The sequence below is a fragment of the Manihot esculenta genome, chromosome 4, assembly GCF_001659605.2.
Source record: "Manihot esculenta cultivar AM560-2 chromosome 4, M.esculenta_v8, whole genome shotgun sequence".
NCBI classification, from domain to species: domain Eukaryota; kingdom Viridiplantae; phylum Streptophyta; class Magnoliopsida; order Malpighiales; family Euphorbiaceae; genus Manihot; species Manihot esculenta.
The window spans coordinates 26,940,503-26,964,492 of NC_035164.2; the positions used below are offsets into that span (position 1 = coordinate 26,940,503).

Genomic DNA, 23,990 nt, shown 5'->3' on the forward strand with positions numbered 1-23,990 from the left:
TAAGCAACATATTACTATATTTAGAAATCTAAACATATTTGACAACTATATATATGATAGTAGTAACGCATAATTTTTTTTTTGGAAACATCGATTTCAAATAAGGATGAACAACAATCCTATACTCTGCATGTGTCAATCTATATACAATTCCCAAAACCTTAAAGCCTAAGCTCTGATACCAACTTTGTTACGATCCAACTTCGTTGGCCAGACCGACACTAGGAATTGGGTTGGCATAAGGCCCCCAAAGCCCGTAGTAAGCTTCAAATCACATCAACCCAAAATTTAGACCAAAAGAAAAGTCCAAAAATTAAGAAATTAAACCGTCAGAGTTCCGCTATAAACTGAACATACCAACGAGGAGAAAACTCACCCGACCTGTATGGGAATAAAACTCAACAACTTAGGGAGCTCAGCTCACCTCGCAATCTACAACATTCTCAAAAAATTAAAATAATAATAGTACCACCATAGGGAACTCAGCTCTTCAAGAGAAATCCAATATCACAAGAAAATATTAGTTGAAATAAGATTTCTACAACCTAGAGAATACCCTCAATAGTCACTGCAGAGTTCTGAAGTTAAAATTTGAAATATCAAAATATAATAAAAATGTAGATAGCCATGCGAGAAAAAATTTACAGATCGACTCTCAAAGAAATACACCTATCATCTGAAAAAAAATATTTGAATAGGGGTGAGCGTTTTACTCAATGAGTATGAACATTGATTATAATCATAAATCTTATAACTATCTAATACTAATGCAACCCTATGGATGAAAATGCATCAATTAATTAGTCACACAATTTTCACACAAGAGGATAAATTGGAGCTACTTACACACCCATCCAAAAATAAATATTGGGAGCCGACCCCATATCTTGGCTTTCTCAATCCAATACGTCCAGTTAAACTATTATGCAGGAGTTAGCAAAATATAGCATCATACCTATCCTGCAGTAGCGAGAGTCAGAGAATTATAGTGTCGTACCTACCCCACCTATCGATATCCTCAAGAGTCAACAAGATAATGCACCGTACCTACCCTGAGAATTCACATCCATCCATCTATGTATACATATATAAAAGCTCCAACTTATCTCCAAAGTAGTACAACACAAAATAAATAATGCAAAGAGTAGAGGATGCTCAAAATATATCAACTAGGTACATACTATAAATGATGCACGAGCATGTTAGATAAATATAAATATTATTGAATTTACAAGGATAATTAATATCCAACTCACAAAATAGGGTGACTCGTCGTCTAACAGTGTTGTTGGGAAGAAGATGATTGATTCAGATTACCTATATAAAGTCATCACAAGATTATCAAAAACAGGCTATAAGCACATAAATAAAGTGATAAAGATATTCCAAACTTATGACGAAATTTCGGCAAAGTTTCCCCTATACCTAAGACCTAACCTCCCTGCAAAATAACCACACGTTTATCTCCACAAGCACAATGGCCTCAGGCCTGCAATACAAAAATATATCACTCATCCGGCACTTATCAATACTACCCAATTACTGCGTCTTATAAACTCTGCTCATATACCTTAACATCTCCACAGTCCGATAAAATACTAAAAGCACTTTGAAAATTCTACCATTATTCTCTAGAGTTCTCAATAATGATACCTTATTCTAACAATTGATTTCACTCTATTATATCCTACCTAAGATATTTAATAATGTATCAACCTAAACATTAACATTATGGTAAGATGATAATTTTGAGTTCGAGCTTACCAAAGCCAATTCTAGCACCTAAAACGTGTCTAGAACGTTTGAAAATTGTGGAAATGATTATAATATTGACCTCTTTTGGGGTCAGTTCCGGAGCCCATACGTTTGGACTAAAATTGCAGTCCCGGGCACCGGTAGAATTTCTCCAAAACGAAGGTACCTACACGAAGCCCATAACACCATGAGTAAGAATATAATTTTATTTTATGAAAAACGCAACTCTAAGAATATAATTTTATTTCATGAAAAACACAACTCTAAGGGTTTGAAAACTCATCATCAGCCTTATGGGTCTCTAAAATTTTTTGATGTTGAAAAATTATGAGATTGGTGTCTATATGAAGCTTTCGACAAGTATAACACGTTGATGGCTTCAGATTTTCGATAGGATGTTTAGTGTGGGAGAAATTTTAGAGAGAAGTTAAAAGAGCTATAAACTTTGGATACTTATTCATACGATAGGCAGATAATCTTGGTATCTATGCGAAGCTTGTGAGGAGAGGAGCCTAAAGAGATCAACCTTGCTTGAAATGGTAGTCGGGAGAGGGAGAAATTGAAGAGAGAGAAAGAAGAAAAAGAAAATGGAGGAGGACGTTGTCGCGCAGAGGAAAAAAAGGTGGAGCTGATTAAATTCGACCTGTCCGATTTGATCGATTTGATTCAATCGGTCCGATCCATTTTTTTCTTTTTTTTTTTCAATTCAAAATTTTATTTCTAGTTTTTTAACTCTACCTCAGTATCGTAAAAATTCTTGGAAATTCGAAAAAATTTTTAGAACACTAAAATAATTTAAAAACTTTAAAATTTTTATTAATAATAAAATAAAATAAATAAAGAAAATTCAGGTTGTTACAATTCAGGCGTCGATCCTACTAAATAAGGTCATAAGATAATTTTCGTCAGGTCAATCCATAAGACAGTTTTCGCTAGACTATTCGGGCGTTGATCCCACTAAACAATGCCACAAGGCAGTTTTTGTCAGGTCAGGCCACAAGGTGACTCTCGCCAAACTACGAATTTAGGTGTTGGTTCCATTAATCAAGTTGTCAGCGCTAGACAACTAGAAATGCGGATATACCAGCCCCAAAAAAGACAAAGAATGAAGATGTCAAATAAAGAACTAGATTGGGTGAAAGATCCCTATTAACAAATCCCAAGACGTTTTACGATGGAAGGATCGCAGTCTGCCGGGCCACAGATCTAGATATTAATCCTATTTTTTAGTAAATTTTCTAAAAATTATTTTATGACTAAATGGATGTTAAAGAAGATACGCTTTAGCCTCCTTCGTTCAACAAAAATGGTGGCAATAAAGGCAACACACAAAAGTATACAAAATATATGTTTTTATTACAAAAGATTACAAAGAGTCAAAAAGGGATTTGAATAAAGTATCTATTACATCAAAATCCTTAAAATATATCCCACCCTATAGGAGGTGGCCGTCTGAAAGACCATGAGAAGAGCTGTCTCTCCAACTACTTTCCTAGTCTTGCCCTTGAAATCAATATTGTACAAATCAGACCCTGCTCCAAGGGTCATAGTGCTAAAAACCCGCTATAGTCGAACTAGTTGCAATCCTCATAACTAAACAATATACTTGCACCTTCATGAAAACTCGCTTTTGGTTGCTTTTCGAATATTATGATAATATCCTTCACATATATTTAGTTACCCTCAAGAACAGAAGGAGAAGGAATTCTATTCTTCTCTCCGATGAGAAATTGTTGTGAGTCAAAAAGAAGAAAAAAAGGCTTTTTATACAGCAAAAATTGTTGACAAAACTTTGAATGCGACGCAGAAGATAAGGCGACCAGGCAAGTACAACTAAGGTATTAATAAATTTTTTAAAATTTAAAAAATATTTTAATGTATTTTTTTAAAATTAATAGAGATTTTTTTTGAAATGAAAAAATTTATAGAGATTAAATAGTTATAAAAGTAAATTTAATATGAAATTTTTATAAAGTAATTATTATTCTTTTTATAATCTTCAAAGTCCAGTGACATCGAAATAACTTCTAATTTAGGGTAATAATGTCTATATATTTGGATTAAATGAAAATACTATTATTAAAGAACTAATTTTTTTTTTATAACATGTTGCATATTATTTTTACTCATTTTATGTGATCATTATTTATTTTTTACTACTTTTTATTTTTAAATTATTTTTAAATTTTTTAAAATATTTTAATTTTTAATTGCTAATTAAATTTAATAATTAATTATCATATTTAACATTTTTATTTAACTAATTCTTTTAATAGAATAAATAAATAATTTGATTTTATAAAGTATAAAAATATTATAATTGTGTGATTACAAAAATAGGCTAAATGCTTAATTTTTATAAAATATGGAGATTTAATAATAACTTACTTTTAATTAAATAAAAAATTTATTATTTAATTCTTTTGATACAAAAAATTGAGTGGTCAGACTTAATTATTATTATTATTATTATTTAAATTTATTATTTATTATTAATTAATTGAAAAATTAATTAATAAACTTTTTAAAATATTAAAAATATTTTAATATATTTTTTAAAATTAAAAAATTAATTTGTAAATTTTTTTGTACAAGATTACACTACCCTATCATAAAATACTAATTTATAATTTAAATGTACTACTATTTTCAATTAAAGAAATATATACTCTCGCTTCCGTTACGCTATTGAAATTTTTGCTTTTACAAAACCTCGCTTTCCTCCCCTTCTCCCTCTCTCATAATAGAAAATGTTTCCCCAGTTCGGTGCCACTGCAGAAACGCTGAGCAAGGCGTCTACGATCATGTTTCGGATTGGTACAGATGCCCACTTGTACGACGATCCAGAGGACGTTAACATCGCTCCCTTGCTCGATAGCAAGTTCGATTCCGAGAAATGTGAAGCTCTCAAGCGTCTCCTCGCTCTCATTGCTCAAGGCTTCGATGTTTCCAATTTTTTCCCTCAGGTCCATATAAACAATTCTCCTTGTTTGTTTCTCTGTTTGGTTGCTGAGTAAATGTTGGAGCTTCCAGGGAATATTTTGATAATTTGATTATTGAATTATCCGTTCGTGATATAGATTAGATTTTACTGAGTAATAGTTCGAACTACAAGTAGGGGAAAGGTTATGGAAAGAGCTTGAGGTCTCTGAATGATCTCAGGTTCTGGAGGTTGGTTTTGAAAGAATTTAAAATATTAAACAGTTACTTGAGTGAATTGACTTTTTCCAAATCTAGTGTTGAAATTAGAGCTCATTGTGAGCTCAATTTTTTTTTCTCTCTCCTTAAGGTTGGAAATGGGTACTCAAAATCTAGATCAGTGATCAGCTTTCAAGAGTAGTTACAATATGAACCGGGAATTTGATATTGATTCAGTTCTGGGCAATTTCAATTTTCTCTTTCATTCTCTTTGTCTCTCCGTCTCCCTCTCCCTCGCGCATATTTGTATTTATATATGTATTATTAATATATGGAATTTATCACTTGAAAGGTTTAGCTTTGCTTGTGTTAAGTATAGATTGGTCAATTAGTCAGAAGCATAGTGAGCGTTGAAAATTGGTTCTGCTTGTTACATTTTCAATACCAAATAAAATTCTCCACAAATTGATGAATCTGATTTCATATTACTTATTTTGGTATCTGTTTTTTTTCCTTCTCTTTGACCAAGGGAATTACAGGTGGTTAAAAACGTGGCATCTCAGTCACTGGAAGTAAAGAAGCTGGTTTACTTGTACTTGCTGCATTATGCTGAAAAGTACGTAATTGACCTTAATTTTACTAGATATAATTCCTTGGAGGTCGCATCCATAGCTAGAACTGTTCATAATCCATGGCATGATAGCATTGCAAATTTACATGGTAGTCTATGGGATTTTCGGGGTTGACTGAAATGTAGGGAGGTGTTCCCTATTTCCTATATGATTGTACTCATCTAGAAGGTTCTTGATGTTGTTTCACAACCATTAAAGATAGAGCAAATAGGAGGAGAGCAAATGAGTTTATTTTCTTCTTATGTTCACTTTCTGCAACTTTTTTTTTGGGTCTAGGCGTCCAAACGAAGCTTTGCTGTCAATCAATTCCTTCCAAAAGGATTTGGGAGACACAAATCCGCTGGTGAGAGCTTGGGCACTTCGTACTATGGCAGGAATCCGTCTACATGTAATTGCACCACTTGTTTTGGTGGCTGTGGGCAAGTGTGCTAGAGATCCATCTGTTTATGTCAGAAAATGTGCTGCTAATGCTCTTCCCAAGTTACATGATTTGCAACAAGAGGAACATTCCTCCACAATTGAAGAGGTTTGGTCACTTAATTTTTATCACTTTTTTTAATATGGCTTCCTTTTTGTTGCTATTATTGGGGCCTAAGCCTACTGGTTTAAAGAATTAAAAATGTTTGGAAATGGCTTTATCGGCCAATTTGTTTTTTCCATGGACAGTAGCTCTGATTTGTAGAAAGACTATGTGGATGCAGTAACATTAGCATGATCATATGTTATGGAAAGATATTATGGTTTGATTTGCCAACTTATGTTGTTTCCTGTTTTATGCAGATTGTTGGAATGTTATTAAGTGACCATTCCCCTGGTGTAGTTGGAGCTGCCGCTGCTGCATTTAATTCCATTTGTCCAAACAATTATTCTTTGATTGGAAGAAATTATAGAAGGTTGTGTGAGGTTCTTCCTGATGTGGAAGAGTGGGGTCAGATAGTTCTAATTGGAATCCTTTTACGCTATGCAATAGCAAGGCATGGTCTTGTAAAAAAGTCTATAATGTTCTCTTTACATGGCAAGGAAAGTCCTCAGTCTGAAAAGGATAGTTCGGATGTTGAGTTTTCATTAGAAAAAGACAATGGTACCATGGATTGGAAATACAATTCTGAACTGGCAAGTTTGGTTTCCAGGTGTTATATTGAAGGACCTGATGAATACTTATCACGGTCAAGTTATGGCAACAGGATGTTCTCTGAATTTCATGATTATAAATTTATATCTGCCAAAAGTAATGATAACTTGATGATCCTGCTCCATTGTACTTCACCATTGCTGTGGAGTAATAATAGTGCGGTAGTACTAGCAGCAGCAGGTGTCCACTGGATTATGGCGCCACGTGAGGATGTCAAGAGAATTGTTAAGCCACTTTTGTTTTTGCTGAGATCATCCAGTAGTTCAAAATATGTGGTACCTATAATTTCCTTTATTTATTTTGGTTTTTACTTCATTCTTGTTTTTTCTTTATTAATTTATCATCATTTCAAGAAGCTAATGCATGAGGTATGGGTTGAAGTAGTAAAAAGGGGCTTTGATGTTAAAGCCTCTAGATGTAATGTGTGAAAATCAGGTAATTCATAAAATCAGAAGAGAAGTTCTGGAATGGTAATATGAAGTCCATTTTAAAGAAAGTTGTTGGATTCTTTGTGCTCTTATTTTTGAAGTTAACCACTTTGAACTTTGATAAAAGCCCAATGAATATGTAATATTTACTTTATTTGTTGTTCAAGTGGGATTGTAAATAATACGGGTTCTTTGGACATTTCTTCATTTTTTTGTTATCTCTATGTTGATTGCAGTATATGCTTCCTTAAGGTACAACTTTGCTTTAATAACTTGATTACCATGTAACATATATGCAATTTTAATGCTCTTCATGGCTGGTTCCTCTGCAGTGGTACTGGCTAGTATATTATAAAGTTGGACGAGATGTATAATGCAGTGCAAAATCTTTTTAACAGTTTATTAGTTATCCGTAACTCATATATATATATATATATATAACTGGATAAATAAACTCGCTTATTGTTGTTGGTTGATGCTTCAGCATTTGAACTATGTCTATGTGTGAATTACTTTCTCTAATGTGTGCTTAGTTCAACTTGGTATTTTGTTAAATATTTACTGCATTTACAGTTAAACTTGGTAACAGTAAGCTTATAGGTATTGATTTTCCTCTACAGGTCCTTTGCAACATTCAAGTGTTTGCAAAAGCAATGCCTTCTCTCTTTGCTCCACACTTCGAAGACTTTTTCATAATTTCTTCAGATTCATATCAAATAAAAGCTTTGAAGCTTGAAATTCTGTGTTCTATTACTACAGAGTCATCTATTTCTTCTATCTTCAAAGAGTTTCAGGTATTCCTTTTCTCCTTTTCCTGTCTAAAATTAGGTGCATTTCATTGGGAAGTTTGACACTATTATTGTTCACTCTCTAGAAATTTTGGGGAGATGATGATCCTTAGTTTTGTCTTATCAAATTAAAAAAAAAGGAAAAAGATCCATGTTTGGTATATGGTTCGTTTATGATGTGATGGATTTTCTCTTGCTTTGCTTCCTCACCCTTTTATTTACAGGAGAAACAAGGGTTACATCGTGTATTTTGTTGTTTGATATTTTTCTCCCAATGACTTCTAACTTTACTTTTATGTACTATCAATTTGTTTATGTTTTATGGTTAAGGCAGCTTGAAAGAGTGCAAGGTTTCCCAAAGTTGTTAGAATGGAACATGCCAGGGATTGGGGATTTGGAGTAAACCATAGAATATTAGGTCTTCAGAAAACTGGGGCCACTGATGATAAGAAGTTTCATTAGGCTTCTGGGATTAATATGATTACAAGCAGGTGATCCAATATGTTTGTTAGGAAATTTAAATGTAGTTGATTAAAATAATTCCTTATTGTAAAACAAAAATGTAGCTCCAAGATGGAATACCAACTCAACTCAGTTCACTCTACTTGATTTAGAGCCATGTCTATAGAAACATCTATTGCTGCTTAATCTTTTTCATTACTTTGCCCACTTCATCTCATGTCTACCCTAGTCTTCATCACCTTTTCAACTTCAATATGCTTGACATTTCATACCAATGCATTTGGTGGCTATGCTGAAACTATCTTAGTTGCTTCACTCAACTTATGTTCCATGGTTGCAACACTTTTTGTTTCTTTGGATACAATAATTATTTGTATGCTTTTTTGTTTTCCTTTTTAATTTTACATAACCATCCCTCATCTTTGCTGTTCTCAATTTGAGGACATTGTGGTTTCTTCATTACACAATACTCACAACCATATTTTTATCCATAGATCCTTTATTGTGCTCAATTCAATTGAAAGTACCGATCCGACACAACAATGGCAACTAAACTTTAATCCCAAACTAGTTGGGGTCGGCTATATGGATCTCTCTGATGTCAAATCTGAACTCCTTAGAATCCAGAGAATAGAGACTGAGTTGAGAAGAGAAAAGAAAGAAAGAGATGAGAAGTCGAGAAGAGTGGATGAGAGAAGGATAGAGAGAAATATTATTGATTCTTGATCTTGAATAATTCTCTACACAGGTATGAGTCTCCTTTATATATCAGTAGCTGTCACAATTACTGGCTAATAGATTCTGCTCCTTTCCCTCCAATTCTCACTTATGTTATTTCTATCCAATTCCAACTAACTCACATCTACTCTCTTCTTTCTCCTTTAATACGTAACAATCCCAAGACATTCTTCTTGTCCCAAGGAAGATTTAAAGTTTGAAACGGAGTAAAGCAATTTGATGAGTGTTTGTAGCACTCAGTGACCATCTTTGTTGATGACTCTAGTTTGCTATGCTCATTCTTTGTTTGTGCTCTCTAACTTAAACCTATTTACAATTGTCATTTTTTCTGCATTCTGTTTTGCTTTCTTTGCTCTCATTTTCTTCAATGCAGGTTGTTGTGCTTCCTTGTCTCTCCTCCTCTATGTCTTGTCTACTGCACTCTTTTGTGCTTTCTCATTTCACTCTCTCGATGTTAAGTGTTATGTTTGGTACCATTTTTTCCCCTCCAAATGGGTTAGTTGTAACTTGTAACAAGTCTCTTAAAAGTAGTGATGAAATTTAATGTAAGTACATTTGCAACATTGGCATTTAAATCTACCAAATAGCCCAGAACATTACAAATCAAATGTCATAGTAAATGTGAAACTACACACGAAAATGACAAGGAGAAGGAATATTAGAATATATACCTGCAGATTTTGTCCAGTCGAGAATCAAATTTATAAGGATTCTATAGTTCCCTAGTAGGGGTGAGCATTCATTGATCCATTTTTTGGTTAATAAGAAGGAATTTAGCCTCTAGTTGTAGATAATAGCAATTTTCGTTAGTAAGGTGAGCATCTATCAGTTTTTAATTGAGAAATTGAACTGAACCAATTTAATTCAGTTTTTTCGTTTGGTTTTTCAGTTAACTGATTCGGTTTTTGTTATCATATTAAAAGAATAATCTAGTTGTTTGGTTCAATTAATTTAGTGAAACAGGGAACTCACCGAAACGAATCGATTTTTCTATTGCATAAATTCTACTAGGTTTTTATATCCATGTATTAGCTAAAATCCTCCATTTTCTTCATTAATTCCTTTCTCCCATTCTCTTGGAGTATATGAACCCAATTCCTTCTCTTTCTCTTCTTCTCATTGTTGAGACAATGCCCTTTAAAGCTTGCTCCAGCTTGAGTTGAGAGCATCATTGAGAGTCGAGATCTCCCTTCAAAGTACAAGACACCACAAATCACTAAGAGCGTCCTTGGGACTCGACATTGCTGAGATGCTTTGTAGTTGGTTGAGACGTGATATCACCGACTAGACCTTTGAAGTCAAGACTAAATATGGTGCCAGGCTGAATTGATTCTTTTCTACAGTTCTCCTACATGTCCACCTTTTGATTTTGTTCTATAGATCTTTGTTTTGGATTCTTTTCCCCATCCTTGTTGCAGGATTGATTTTGTTACAGCTCTCTATTTTTGTATTTTGGCTGTTGGGAAGTTTGATTTTGTTGCTGGGACATTTTCTGTTTTAAAACAGCATCATTTATTGGCATTAATACATGAACCAAACTGAACCAAATTGGTCTGGTCTCTTTACCATTTCAGTGCAGTTTTCAATTTATATTCTTTAAGTGTGTTGGTTTTTGTGCTCTGGTTTAGAATTGAAGTGGTCAATTTTGCACACTCCTAATGATTAGTCTGAATTAAATGATACATTGAAGAGGGGCAAAGGGGAAACACAAAGGATTGGGCTATTTGGTCAGCAGGGAGGGGCGAGAAGGATGAGTGAGGGGGACGGGATAAAGAATCTGAAGAGAGTAATTTGGTCTTTTTGTAATGGACTAACATCAAAAAGCTTTAAAAATGGATGGAGGTCTATTTAATTGATAGAATCAAAAGGGACTTTCTAAAGCAACTATTAAAATCTACGGACAAATTAGCGAATAATGGCAAACCCTAAGGATCTTAGTATATTTCACCCATCTTCTGACCGACTGAGAAATATAGTGAGAACTTATGAAAATTGTGCTATATTTGATAAAAAAGAGAAGAAAAAGAATCATATCAAATGACAGTTAAAGACTCTATTTTGGATGTCAATTTTCACTGTCAGGTCTAGATTTCATTGCCAAATCATTAATTCATTGTAATATATAAATCCTAGCACAATTTCAAAGTTGGATGAAATTTTCAGAATGTGCCTATATGCATACATGCACATTGTTGTGTGTCACTTATGGTAATATCATTTTTAGGCTTTGTGTGATATAAGATTTTGCTATTATGTATGTCATTAACTTCCATATCAATTATGGAGTGTATCGACTGAATGTGGGTGTAAGTGTCGGTTCTAATTTTGCTTCTAGGATTATGTTAGAGATCCGGACAGGAGATTTGCTGCTGATACTGTTGCTGCAATTGGTTTATGTGCTCAAAGACTTCCCAAAATGGCCAATACGTTCTTAGAAGGGCTGTTGGCTCTCACTAGACAAGGTCTGTTTTCAGTTACTCTGGTGAATTTTCAAGTGAAGGGGGGAAATTTTGTTACTTGTTTTCTGATTTAGCAGAACTTATTGCAGAACTTTTGACCAGTGAATTTGGATCTATTGAAGGAGAAGCGGGTGTTTTAGTTCAAGTATTAACTTCAATTAAATCAATTATAAAGCAAGATCCTCCTGATCACGAAAAGGTATACACATGTTTTTATTTGCTCTATGGTTCTTTAGAAGGTACATGCTAATGGTTTGTTGCAGAAAGAAAGTCTCTTAAGGTTCTTACCTTGGGCTCATTTGTTAATATGTTGGGACCTGTGCTGTGAGCATAATGAGTCATTCTGATTTATTTTTGCATTGCGAGTTTAGTTGGCAAATTTGCTTGCCTAGAGTCCTTTTGGGCGATGCTGCAGGTGCCTTTAGTGCCTTGCCCCTCAGGGCGTGCCTTTCACAACACTGGTCTGAAGGGCAAGATACAAAACAAAAGTTCCATTACGATGCACATGCAACATACAATCACACAAAAATCTCAAATCCTATATTTAGTGTGTTTCACAATTTTCTCACAATACTGCTGCAATCACTGTTGTTAGAATCTTATGTTTTTCAATTTGATTCTTATGATTCGATCCAATGTTTCACCCACTCAATTCAAATCTATGAGGTGAATCTTAAAGTACCTGAATTGTGATCATATTTTACAATTTGAAAACTGAATCTTACAATTCGATATGAATCTATTGATTCGATTCTTTTAGAACGTTGTTAGACCTTATAGTTTCAAAATTTAATATTTCACTTTATTTTTATTGTGAAAAGTGCAGATAGAACCTTTCTTTAGCTTTTTATTTTCACTAGCTATTCTTTTTCCTCTCCCACTTTTTCCTTTTCTTTTTTGCTGTTTTATTACTTCATTAATTATAGTTTTCAAATTATGGCATGTGATATTAATAGATTCTGACATTTTAATTTAACTCAGTATCATGTTTTACTATTTAATTATTTTATTAAATTTAAATTGGAGTTTCAACATATGCACAACGATAATCATTGCTCAATTCAAGAGCTCATAATTTATAATAGAAAGCCACATAATATAATAAGAATATACTCTTTTATTACAAAGCATCATTCTCGTTAGTTAAATGATAATTCTATATGTATCAAAATATGTTATTGTAATATATATTTTTTATTTATTTTTAGAACATAAATTATTTGTAATTAATTTTGGGACTTCTATTGGATCTTAAAATTCGATTCGACTCGATTCACAAAATGAAGTTTTTGGTTCTTGATTTAACAACTGTGGCTGCAATTAGGGAGATTGGTCAGCTTGGTTTTCGAATAGAATCGAAATTGAAAAAGCTAAAAACAGAATTTGTAAAAAATTCAAACTGAGATCAAACAAATGAGAGAAGAACCAAATTGAGATGAACCCAATCAGTTTGGTTCGGTCGGTTTAGAATGTTGGTTCAACAAGCCCAAAAAACGACACATTTTGCTTCTTTACAGACTCCACTGCAAGAAGGACAGAATAAAGCATAAAACAAATCCCCAAAATGGCTGAGTCCCCTTCTTCATTCGAAGGCAACAAATCCCCAAAAGGAAAATCAAATCACTAAACAATTATAACAAATCTTTCCAAATTACAGATGCATAATCAATAGTCAATTATAAGTATAATAAAAAATCCAAATAATCAAGAATCTATTACCCATGAAGAGATCTACTCAATTAAACTACAAATCTGCAATCAAAATCCAAAAAAAATCCACTACCCATTCAATTAGAACTACAAATCTAAACTACAGATCGACAAATGCTATATTCATTAAACTAGAACTGCAAAGCCACAAAATCCATTGCCCATTTAAAGCTGCAAAATCCATTGCCCATTTTTCGTTTCTCAACTACAGGAGCATAGAGCAACATGGGAGCAGTTGACTGATGATGACAAGAATGAACAGAGAAGCAACTAGAGCCAGAGCAGCTAGAGCCAGAGCAGCTGACAATCAGGAGAACATGCAAGATCTTCATTGTTGGATAAACTGATGAAAGAATGAGATGAGAAGGGAGAGATGGGTTTAAGATGAGAGAGAGCTGAGGGGTGAGAGAACCGGTTAATTGATGATGAGCACACAGTATAGAAACTGAGATGAAATTGAGGAGCAGAGTGTTGGCCGGACTTGGTGGCGGAGAGGTTTACTAGGGGCATAGCATCATGAGTGAGGAGAGATGCTGCACTAGAAGCTTATAGAAATCAGAGGAAAGTGGGAAAGGTATTAGGGAATTACTTAATCCCTAGTTTTATTTAGAGCTATATATACATATATTGGTCGGTTGGTCGGTTTGTTTGTTTGCTTTTGGTTTTATGTTTTTTTTCCCAGTTTTTCTCCAAAAAATCGAACTGCACCAAGAAACTGAAGTTGATTAAAATATACAACTAAAGCAAATTAATTATACAAATAAAAACCAATTGAACTGAATTGATTCATTTGGTTTTTTGGTCAAAATTGGAAAAAATATCCATGTCTCCGGCTAATATTACAGAACTCAAAAAATATTATATTTGGATTGGAACGCTGAACTTTTGGGACAGGCCATATTTAGGTCCACAATAACATCTCCAAAATTCAAGCCATATAACATAACTTTTTCAATGCTGTTGAAGCAAGCACCCTATGCTGTGATAAATGTGGAACATAGTGATTAGATCTTTTATTTTATTGATGAAAAATTCCAATGAATAATTGATTCGCATTCTCTTAGTTGGCAAAGGTGGAAACAGTACCATAGTTTCTAGTTTTGATGTTATTTAATTATTATGAGATGTTTTCTTTTGCATTGGTTTCTTATCTGTGCAATATCTTTATATTTCCTGAAGGTTGTAATTCAGGTGGTTCATAGTTTGGATGAAATCAAGGTGCCTGCAGCCCGTGCAATTGTGATTTGGATGATGGGGGAGTACAGCAATTTAGGGGAGATGCTCCCGAGGATGGTAACCACTGTACTTAAATATCTTGCGTGGAGCTTTCCTTCAGAAGCATTGGAAACAAAGCTTCAGATTCTCAACACTAGTGTTAAGGTATGCCAACTAACTGTCTCTAAAAAGGGGAAAAAAGAAACTGTTGTGGTATTTTTCTTCGATTCTGTCATGAATTTATTTTCTTATTACGAATCCAGTATGTATGCATCACATGTCTTTATGATAGTGGCATATAATATATGTAAGAAGAAATCAGGATGCACATATATATATATATATATATATACCTACATATGTGTGCGTGTGTGTGTGTGTGTATATATATATCTTTTTTCTATCCTTTGTAATATTTATAATACATAGATTAGAGTTGCCTGTCTGATGTTGATGCTATAGAAAAAAAGATGTACCTTTATTCTTCAAGTGGCTTTTACACACAGGTGCTACTAGGAGCAAAGGAGGAAGATCTTTGGACTTCTAAAAAAGTAGTGAGCTATGTGCTTGAATTGGCTGAGGTTGATTTGAATTATGATGTTCGTGACAGAGCTCGCTTTCTAAAGAAAATTGTCTCATCAAAATTAGGTTCTCAAGAAGTCAAGGATGATATGATTTATCCACCTCAAAAGGAGGACCTGCCACATGTACTGGCAGAATGCATCCTCCGAGCGCAAACACAACAATTGTCTTTGGAACCTATTAATTATCGGATCTATCTTCCTGGTTCTCTCTCGCAAATAGTCCTTCATGCAGCTCCAGGATATGAGCCTCTCCCAAAACCTTGTAGTGTGCTTCATGATGAGCATAGTCCTGAAACAAATAAGTTAGGGGAGGGGACAGATGGTTCTGGCTCATTATCTGGATCATCAGATGAGGAAACTGTATCTGATTATAGCTCAGAACGTTCTGTTACTGATTCAGATGGTGATGATGGCAGTGATGAGACTGGTTCTGCAAGTGAGAATGGAAATGATGTGGATCCACTGATTCAGGTATCAGATATTGGAGATACCCACATAAATCAGAATGGAGTTCCTCAATCTGCCTCCACTGATTTGGGTGAAATGATGTCAAAGAGGGCACTGGAGTCATGGTTGGATGAGCAACCTGATATGTCAAACCCCAGTGCATCAGGACAAAGTCAAGTCCATAGATCTTCAGCTAGAATTTCCATCAAGGATATTGGAAGCCGAGTTAAACCAAAAAGCTATGAACTCTTAGATCCGGCAAATGGAAACGGCTTGAAGGTTGATTATTCATTTTCATCTGAAATTTCAAGCATATCACCTCTACTTGTAGGTGTAGAAGTTTCCTTTGAGAACCGTTCCACTGAGAACATTTCGGAAGTGACGTTGGTGGATGAGGAATCTAACAAAGCTTCAGATTCTGCAGAATGGTGAGTATTATTTTTGTTTGTCTATGAAAAGTTCTCTTAGTTGGATATTTTGTTCAATGATCTAGGTATTTTACTTGTAAGGCGGGTTGTGTATACCAAACAAGTTGATGTTGGTCATGTCAAATTATCACATGGTTCAAATTAACATATCAAAAGATTAATTTTTTATATGTTTTTGGGATCGTGGAATTCCTTTGCTCTAATGTGCACATTCTGTTTTCACATAGGTCTGACCATGTTCTTTAAATTCAGGGTATCGGTAATGATTCATTCATGGAAAATTTGATCCCCTCTTTGTTACTTATGGATCGCTGCACATAATTATATCTGAGAAAAGAGTGGTTTTCCATTCATTTAGTATTGTGTATATCTATATTAGTGTTCAAGTAGTACAATGATTCATACATATAGATACAATCGTAGCATCTATATTAAAATTGATTAGACTCATGAATAATATTATAATTATAAATGTATGGAGCTTTTTTTTTTCAGTGTTTAGATCACTCCGACAAGTTGTTAAAAAGTTAAATCATCTTATTAAAAATGCACAATTTTGTTAATAATTTATAAGAAAATTAAAACACATCCCTTATCTAAAAAATATTGGAATCCAAGCATAGCATTAAGGTATTTATTTACCCTAAAACTCTAGATCCTCTCCCACAAAGTTAATTAGATTAGGTTTCTTTCTGTTGAAGCGTTCATATTTAAGTTGCACTCTAATAAAATGTTAAATTTGAACTTCAAACATTGAAATTGTAACATCGTTGCATGATGGAGTTAATATTTCTTTTTTGTTTGAGACTTTTTTTCTTTAAAGTTTAAACTAGTTTGTCGGTTTGGAATTGAAATTCAGAATATTGGTTTACTATTGTTTTTGTTATAGGTTATACGAAGTAAATATGTTGATATAGGAAATAAATATTGATAGATGTGTTAGTCCCTAAATCTTAGGGATTGCATGATCATAGTCTTGATTTATTTTTCTTTCTAGATACAGTTTCTCATGTATAAATATGTTGTAATTTCTATTGTAATAGAAACAACAAATATTACCTTTCTACATGGTATCAGAGTTTCCCATGGAGATTTGAATTTTTTTTCCTGTTCTGTTTGGAGACCTAGGGCTCCTGTTCTTTTAGGTTACCCATATAAGGTAACATTTGTCTTTCACCGCCCACCCAGCAAGGACACCGAAGAGCCGGCGAAGCTATCCTGAAGAGTCGACTGTCCGGCCGGCGAGTGAGCTTCACGTGCCGCGACAAGTTTTCTGACGTTGTCCCACTCGCTGGCACATGGAGGCGTGTTGTGTGTTTGTTGCTGCTCCGGTCACCCTCGCCGGAGTTGCCTCGAAGCACCCTTGTCAGTTCTGTGGTTCATTTACCGTTTGGGTGTTTAGTGGAGGTGTTTTTAGTTTGGATCGCATTCTGGTACTGTTCGCATTCCACCATTCTGGTACTGTTCACGTTCCACTATTCTGGTGCTGTTCACATCCTATTTCTTCTGGTTTTTTTGTTGCCATTGCTTTGGGTTGGTCTCATGGCTGAACTTAAAAACACGTAGCTGAGGTGATGCTTGTGATGATTAAAATTACGGAATACAAATTACATAGATTTAATTTTATGGATTGGAGTAAGATTATCTGTATTTATTTACGAAGTATCTGAATGGATAATCATCTTACCAAGGATCCTCCAATTGATGACACTAGGAAAGATTGGATGGGAGATGATGCTCAATTAATTTTGCAGATCCGAAATTCCATTCATAGTGAGGTAATCAACCTTTTTTAATCATTGTAAATTTGTTAAAGAATTATTTGAAGTTTTTATATTCTAGCAAAGGGAATATTTCTCGCATTTATGACGTGTAGGGCGTTTTATCGAGTTGAGAAATATGATAGAGCTCTGACCTCATATTTTATGGATTTTAAAAGAGTGTACAAGGAATTTAATGTCTTGATGCTTTTTAGTACAGATGTGAAAACACAACAAGCTCAACGAGAGCAAATGGCTATTATGAGCTTCCTTGCAGGTCTTCCTCTAAAGTTTGAGATAGCTAAATCTCAGATTCTTTCTGATTCTGAAATATTATCGTTACATGATGTTTTTACTAGAGTGTTGCATACATAATCTTCCTCTTCAATTCCTTCATTCACCAACCACTAGTGCTCTTGTTAGTCATAATGACAGTGACAGACAGAATAATAGAGATGGGAACAGAGGAGGTTTTAATGGTGGTAGAGGATCTCAGCATCCTGGGAAAGCAGTTTCTACTTCTGACTTTGGTAGAATCATTTGTTATTACTATTATGAACTTGAACACACTAAGAAGACATGTCTGAAACTTCAAAATAAGAATCAGCGCTCACAAATGGTGCATATGACAGTTGAGGCCTCTTTTAATAAGGAAATTTTGATATCTGCATATGAGTATGCACAATTCACTCAATACCAAGCATCTTTGAAATCCTCTAATTCTTCTATCACTGTAATTGCTGAGTTAGATAACTCTACTGCATGTCTTGTGTCTTCATCCTCCAAATGGGTTATTGATTCTGATGCTATCAATCATATATCAGGTAATTCTACACTTTTGTCCAATCTTAAGTCTCATGCATTGTTTTCTTATGTTACTCTTGCTGATGGCACTAAATCTTCTGTCATGGGTTCTGAACATGTTAACTTAAAGCCTTCTCTTTCTGTATCCTCTGTATTATGTCTTTCTAAATTCTCCTTTAAATTGCTTTCTGTTAGTAAACTCACTCGTGCACTGAATTGTTTTGTCTCATTCTTTTCTAATCATTGTGTTTTTTAGGATCTTTCGACGAAGTAGATTATTGGTAGAGGGCGTGAGTTAGGGTCTTTATATCTTGGATCAACAACTACCTAGATCTCTCGCATGTTCCACGAGTTTAATGCCTTTTGATGTTCATTATTGGTTGGGGCGCCCTTCTCTCTCTGCTTTAAAGAAGTTATGTCCACAGTTTTACTCTTTATCTGTTTTAGATTGTGAGTCTTATCAATTTGCCAAACATCACCGTTTACCTATAGTGTCTCGAGTCAATAAACGGACTTCGTCCCTTTTTGAGTTAGTATATTCAGATGTTTGGAGTCCTTATCCTATTGTGTCTAAGTCTGGGTTTTAAGTACTTTGTTACTTTTATTGACGATTTCTCTCGCACTACTTGGTTATTTTTAATGAAGAGTCGTTCAGAATTATGCTATATCTTTTGTGCTTTCTATGCTGTAATTCAAACTCAATTTAATATTTCTATTCGAATATTGCAAAGTGATAATGTTAAAGAATATCTTTCTGGAAAATTTAAATCTTATTTGTCAAAAAAATGAATTTTTCATCAGTCTTCCTGTGTTGACACTCTTTCACATAATGGAGTTGCCGAATGAAAAAATTGACATTTTCTTAAAGTAGCCAGGGCTCTCTTATTCCAAATAAAAGTACCTATATGCTTTTGGGATGATGCTGTATCCGCTGCTTATTTTTTGATCAATCGCATGCCCTCCTCCGTTCTTCATAGTGAAATCCCTTATAACATTTTATTTTCCACTAAATCTTTGTTTCCTATTGAACCGTATATCTTTGATTGTGCTTGTTTTGTTTGTGATGTTCATCCACAGGTTACTAAATTGGATCCCAAATCACTCAAATGTGTCTTTCTTGGCTATTCTCGACTTCAAAAAGAATATTGTTGTTTTTCTGCTGATCTTAATGGGGTCCTTGTGTTTGCTGATATAATATTTTTTGACTTCACTCTGTGCTTTCAACCATCATCTGTTTATGACACTTAGGGGGAGGAAGATGACCTCTTGTTATACACTATTCACTCTGTCTCATTTTCAGACTCTTCTTGCACCTCCCATTCATATGCCTGGTCGCCCTCCTATTTTTCATGTTTGTTATTCTAGACACCTAGAGGACTCTGACTCTGCTCCGCTACCAGCTTCTTCGTCAACAGGCCTTGCTCCCGCCGATCCTTCACTACCTGATTTGGATTTGCCCTTTGCTATTCGCAAAGGTAAACGTACTTGCACTCATCCTATTTCGTCTTTTGTTTATTATGGTCAATTATCCTCTTCTTCTCGTTGTTTTGCCACTGCTTAGATTCTATTTGAGTCTCCAAAACTGTTATTGAGACCTTGTCCCATTTTGGTTAGTGTGCTGCAGTGGAAGAAATGATGGCCCTAGACACTATGGTACTTGGGAGTTGATGTCCTTGCCCCCAGGAAAGCAGGCTATTGATCACTCACTGTTTTATAAAAATTCTGATAGTGGAGTAATTCTGCTTCTAGTATATGTGGATAATATTGTTATCACAGGAAGTGATGTTGCTGGCATTATATCCCTAAAACAATTTCTTAAAACACAGTTTCATACAAAGAATTTGGGCTCTTTGAAATATTTTTTGGGCATTGAAATTATGCGGTGTAAGAAAAGCATTTTCTTATCTCAAAGAAAATATGTCCTTGATTTGTTGACGGAAATAGAAAATTTGGGTGATAAGCCTTGTAGTGCACCAATGACTCCTAATCTTCGACTTACCACTGAACACAGTGAGGTATTTGCAGATCTTGAAATGTATAGAAGATTAGTTGGCAAGCTGAATTATTTGATGGTGACTCGTCCTGATATTGCATATTCAGTGAGTAGCAAGTCAATTTATGTCCTCTTCTATTGTTGCTCAGGGGATGCTCTAGGACAGATTCTTTGCTACTTGAAAGGGGTTCCATGATGAGGCCTCTTTTATAGTAACCGTCGTGGGCACTCAAATATTGAATACTTTTCTAATGCTGATGAAGCAAGTTCAAAGGTTAATAGGAGGTCAATTACTGGATATTGTGTTTTTGTGGGAGGTAATCTGGTTTCATGGAGAAGTAAGGAGCAAAATGCGATCTTTCGTTCTAGTACTGAATCTGAATATCGAGTATGACACTAGCCGTTTGTGAAGTCTTGTGGGTGCATCAACTGTTGGAAGAAGTTGGGTTCACAAATTTGGTGCCTGCTAAGTTATAGTATGATAATCAAACAGTTATCCATATTGCCTCTAATCCAGTATTTTATGAGAGGGCTAAATATATTAAGATTGACCGTCATTTTGTTCATGAGAAGGTTCAACAAAAGATAATCTTAACATGACGTATCAGAACTGAGACTCGAGTTGATTATATATGTAACAAGTTAAGCATGATTAATATTTGTACTCCAACTTGAGGGGGAGTGATATAGGTTATAGGACGTAAATATATTGATATAAAAAGTAAATATTGATAGATGTGTTAGTTGCTTAATCTTAGTGATTGCATGATTATAGTCTTTGAACTTGAATTTAAAATTTGTGTGCCCATCAGATATGGTTTCTCATGTATAAATATGTTGTAATCCCTATTGTAATAGAAACAACAAATATTACCTTTCTACAGTTTTAAATATTGAATTTAAAATTTGAAGTGTACACACAGACACACACACAAATATCTGCATTGTCATTTTGCTTAAATATCCTTAAAACTATTTTTGTATCAGTGTTTATTAACGTTCGATGCATTCTTGGGCTGAATTTGTTTAATAAACTTGATCCCCTTGATGCGCATGATCTATAGGTGACAATCTTTTCAGAGAAAATACGAATCGAGAATGTTTTTGACTGTAAGAGTCTTACTTGGCTTTTGGTTTTTAATTTAGGCCACTTGCTTTTTTTTCTTGATACTGCAGCTCGTTGACCTCTCACAGTGATGTCCCAGTACTGGTTCCTATGGAAGATATAACCTTTTTGGAACCTGGTCAGAGGACAAAGAGGACTCTCCATGTACGATTCCATCATCATTTGCTGCCTTTAAAGCTGGCCTTATATTGTAATGGCAAGAAGCTTTCTGTCAAGTTGCGGCCTGACATTGGATATTTTGTGAAACCACTTCCAATGGAAGTTGAAGCCTTCACAGATAAAGAATCTCATCTCCGTGGAATGTTTGAGTACGTTAGAAGGTAGAGTCACTTCCTATCTGAGTTCCTTATTCCTTAGAAGGATTTAGAGAATAATAGAGTGAAAATAAAGACTTTCAGTTTCCTCCTACAGTTAATCCCGTTTTGATTTTTCTTGCATTTTCATACTTTTATCATATATGCTTTTGTAATTAATATATTAGTCCTCTGATTGTTAAGGCAGTGTTGGAGACTGAATGCAATCCGTTCAAGGCATTTCATTGCACTGGGGATTCTTTGGATAGCATCTCCAGTTAACTTTTCTTAATTTTTTTCTTTTTTAATATTTGGTTCCTCTTAAGGGCAGAAATTGTGATTCTTTAGTTCAAATCAAGAAGACTAATTAAAAAATGTAAATGAAATGCAAATCTTTTCTTTACCATTGGCTTTAGACCTTGGTTTGTTACTTTGGTGGTTCCATCAAATCCCATCATTGTACTTGCATTCTGGTTTCTGGTTATCCATAACATTCTCTTGGCTCTTGCATTCTGCTGGGAAGATAAAAGTTATTAGTGCTTGCTTTGTAAAAAGTGCTTGTGGTGAATTGAATGTGAAATATTTGGGTTTCATTCATAGTATTAGGGGTTCCATTCATAGCTAATGATTGAATTTATTTCAAAAAATACAAAAAGATGTATGGTGGGTGCCACTAAAAATATTGCAAGCTACCTCATGCTCCACTTTTGTTGTACCAACTAGAGGGGAAAGAAAAAGAAAAGAAATGCATATATTGAATGTTAATGGATTTTGGCCCATTTGTTTTGGATCTACTTTTGATGTTCTGATGAGGCTGTTCTATGTGGTGGTGCTCTCTTGCTCATCATCTTCTTAAATTTTTCTTTTTTTGTTTTTTTGGGTACCAGTTGCACCTTCACTCACCACATTGAGGAGCTGAACAAGGACAAGGAAATGGGTGACATGTTAACGAGAGACAAAATTCTCTTAGTCTGTGAGACCATCGCTGTACAGATGCTTAGCAATGCTAATGTCTTCCTCGTGTCAGTTGACATGCCGGTTGCTGCCAATCTCGACGATGCCTCTGGTTTATGCTTACGATTCAGCAGTGAGATTCTGAGCAACTCAATTCCCTGCTTAATTACCATTACTGCTGAAGGTAAATGCATTGAACCATTGAATATATCTATAAAAGTCAACTGTGAGGAAACTGTTTTTGGTTTAAATCTACTGAACAGGATTGTGAATTTCCTTAGTTAAGCCTTTCTTACCCACTTGTAATTGTTGATTGTGGTAGAAGGCTGGGACTGACTCATTGAGCATTGAGTTTAGCAAAAACATTGGTGAACCATCTGAGTGTCTTTGATTGCTGTCTGAAACAGTTATTGCATTTGTTGATTCTTTGTAGTTATTCTGAATACTTAGAATGCATTTTTTTTTTATAGAAATATTTAAACTTTAAATCAAGAAATCGAAATTTTTACTGGAGCACCAGCGGGATTTATTTTCTGAATGCACTTCTTTTCTTTTAGGCCTAGTGAATATGATAATAATAAAAAATCCCAATGATCGTGGTGCTAAGTTTGTGATTCAAATTCAAAAAATTAGAAGAAATTGGATATAACTATAAAATGCCCCCTAGATTATGATTTTAGTTTTATTTTATGATCAAGTTTAGCCCATCTTATTTGTGAGGATGGTAGTATTGGAGTTATTCTGTTGTATGGAGCTGGTGCTAATTCATGACGCCCCAGTATGTTAAATTTTGGCTGGATATGCATCAAAGGTTGCGTCCTCAAAGTGGAACTCGTACAAATTTTTGAAATTGCATTGATTAGATTGTTGAGTTTTGTTTAAGACAGTCTTGTTATTATCATAAAACTAATGTATTATTTCGCGATTCGCCTTTATACAAAAAGGTCAGTCAGCACTTTAATATTTTTATAGTTAATATTTAACACTCGTCTTAACTCATAGACATGGGTTATAATATTTTTATAAAATTTGAAGTTTAGTAGTTATATTTTAGTTTGAAGGTTAATAAATTACAATTTTATAATATTTAGATGGTAAATATGGACGATGAAAATGCTAGGATATCAATTAACTTTGGTTAAGT

At 34.3% G+C, this 23,990-nt stretch overlaps 1 protein-coding gene across 9 annotated transcripts; it reads left to right on the plus strand.

The window, feature by feature from the left end:
• Positions 1-4,444: 4,444 nt before the first annotated feature.
• LOC110613418 (AP3-complex subunit beta-A) lies at positions 4,445-23,362 on the plus strand. Of its 9 annotated transcripts, none has more exons than XR_002487614.2 (12): positions 4,445-4,721; positions 5,433-5,509; positions 5,802-6,051; positions 6,306-6,932; positions 7,706-7,879; positions 11,409-11,535; positions 11,622-11,731; positions 14,422-14,622; positions 14,964-15,916; positions 17,045-17,374; positions 17,631-17,694; positions 21,650-21,781. XR_002487614.2 is itself a non-coding variant. In XM_021754521.1 (11 exons), the coding sequence occupies exons 1-11, from the start codon at positions 4,506-4,508 to the stop codon at positions 23,129-23,131; spliced, it is 3,357 nt and encodes a 1,118-aa protein (XP_021610213.1). In that variant the 5' UTR covers positions 4,445-4,505; the 3' UTR covers positions 23,132-23,362. The 9 variants fall into 9 exon arrangements, 4 of the variants coding, with proteins under 4 accessions (XP_021610213.1, XP_021610216.1, XP_021610217.1 ...); XR_006350431.1 differs by lacking the exon at positions 21,650-21,781 and adding an exon at positions 18,737-19,171 and having other exon boundaries at positions 17,039-17,374; XR_006350429.1 differs by lacking the exon at positions 21,650-21,781 and adding an exon at positions 18,737-19,171.
• Positions 23,363-23,990: the final 628 nt, after the last annotated feature.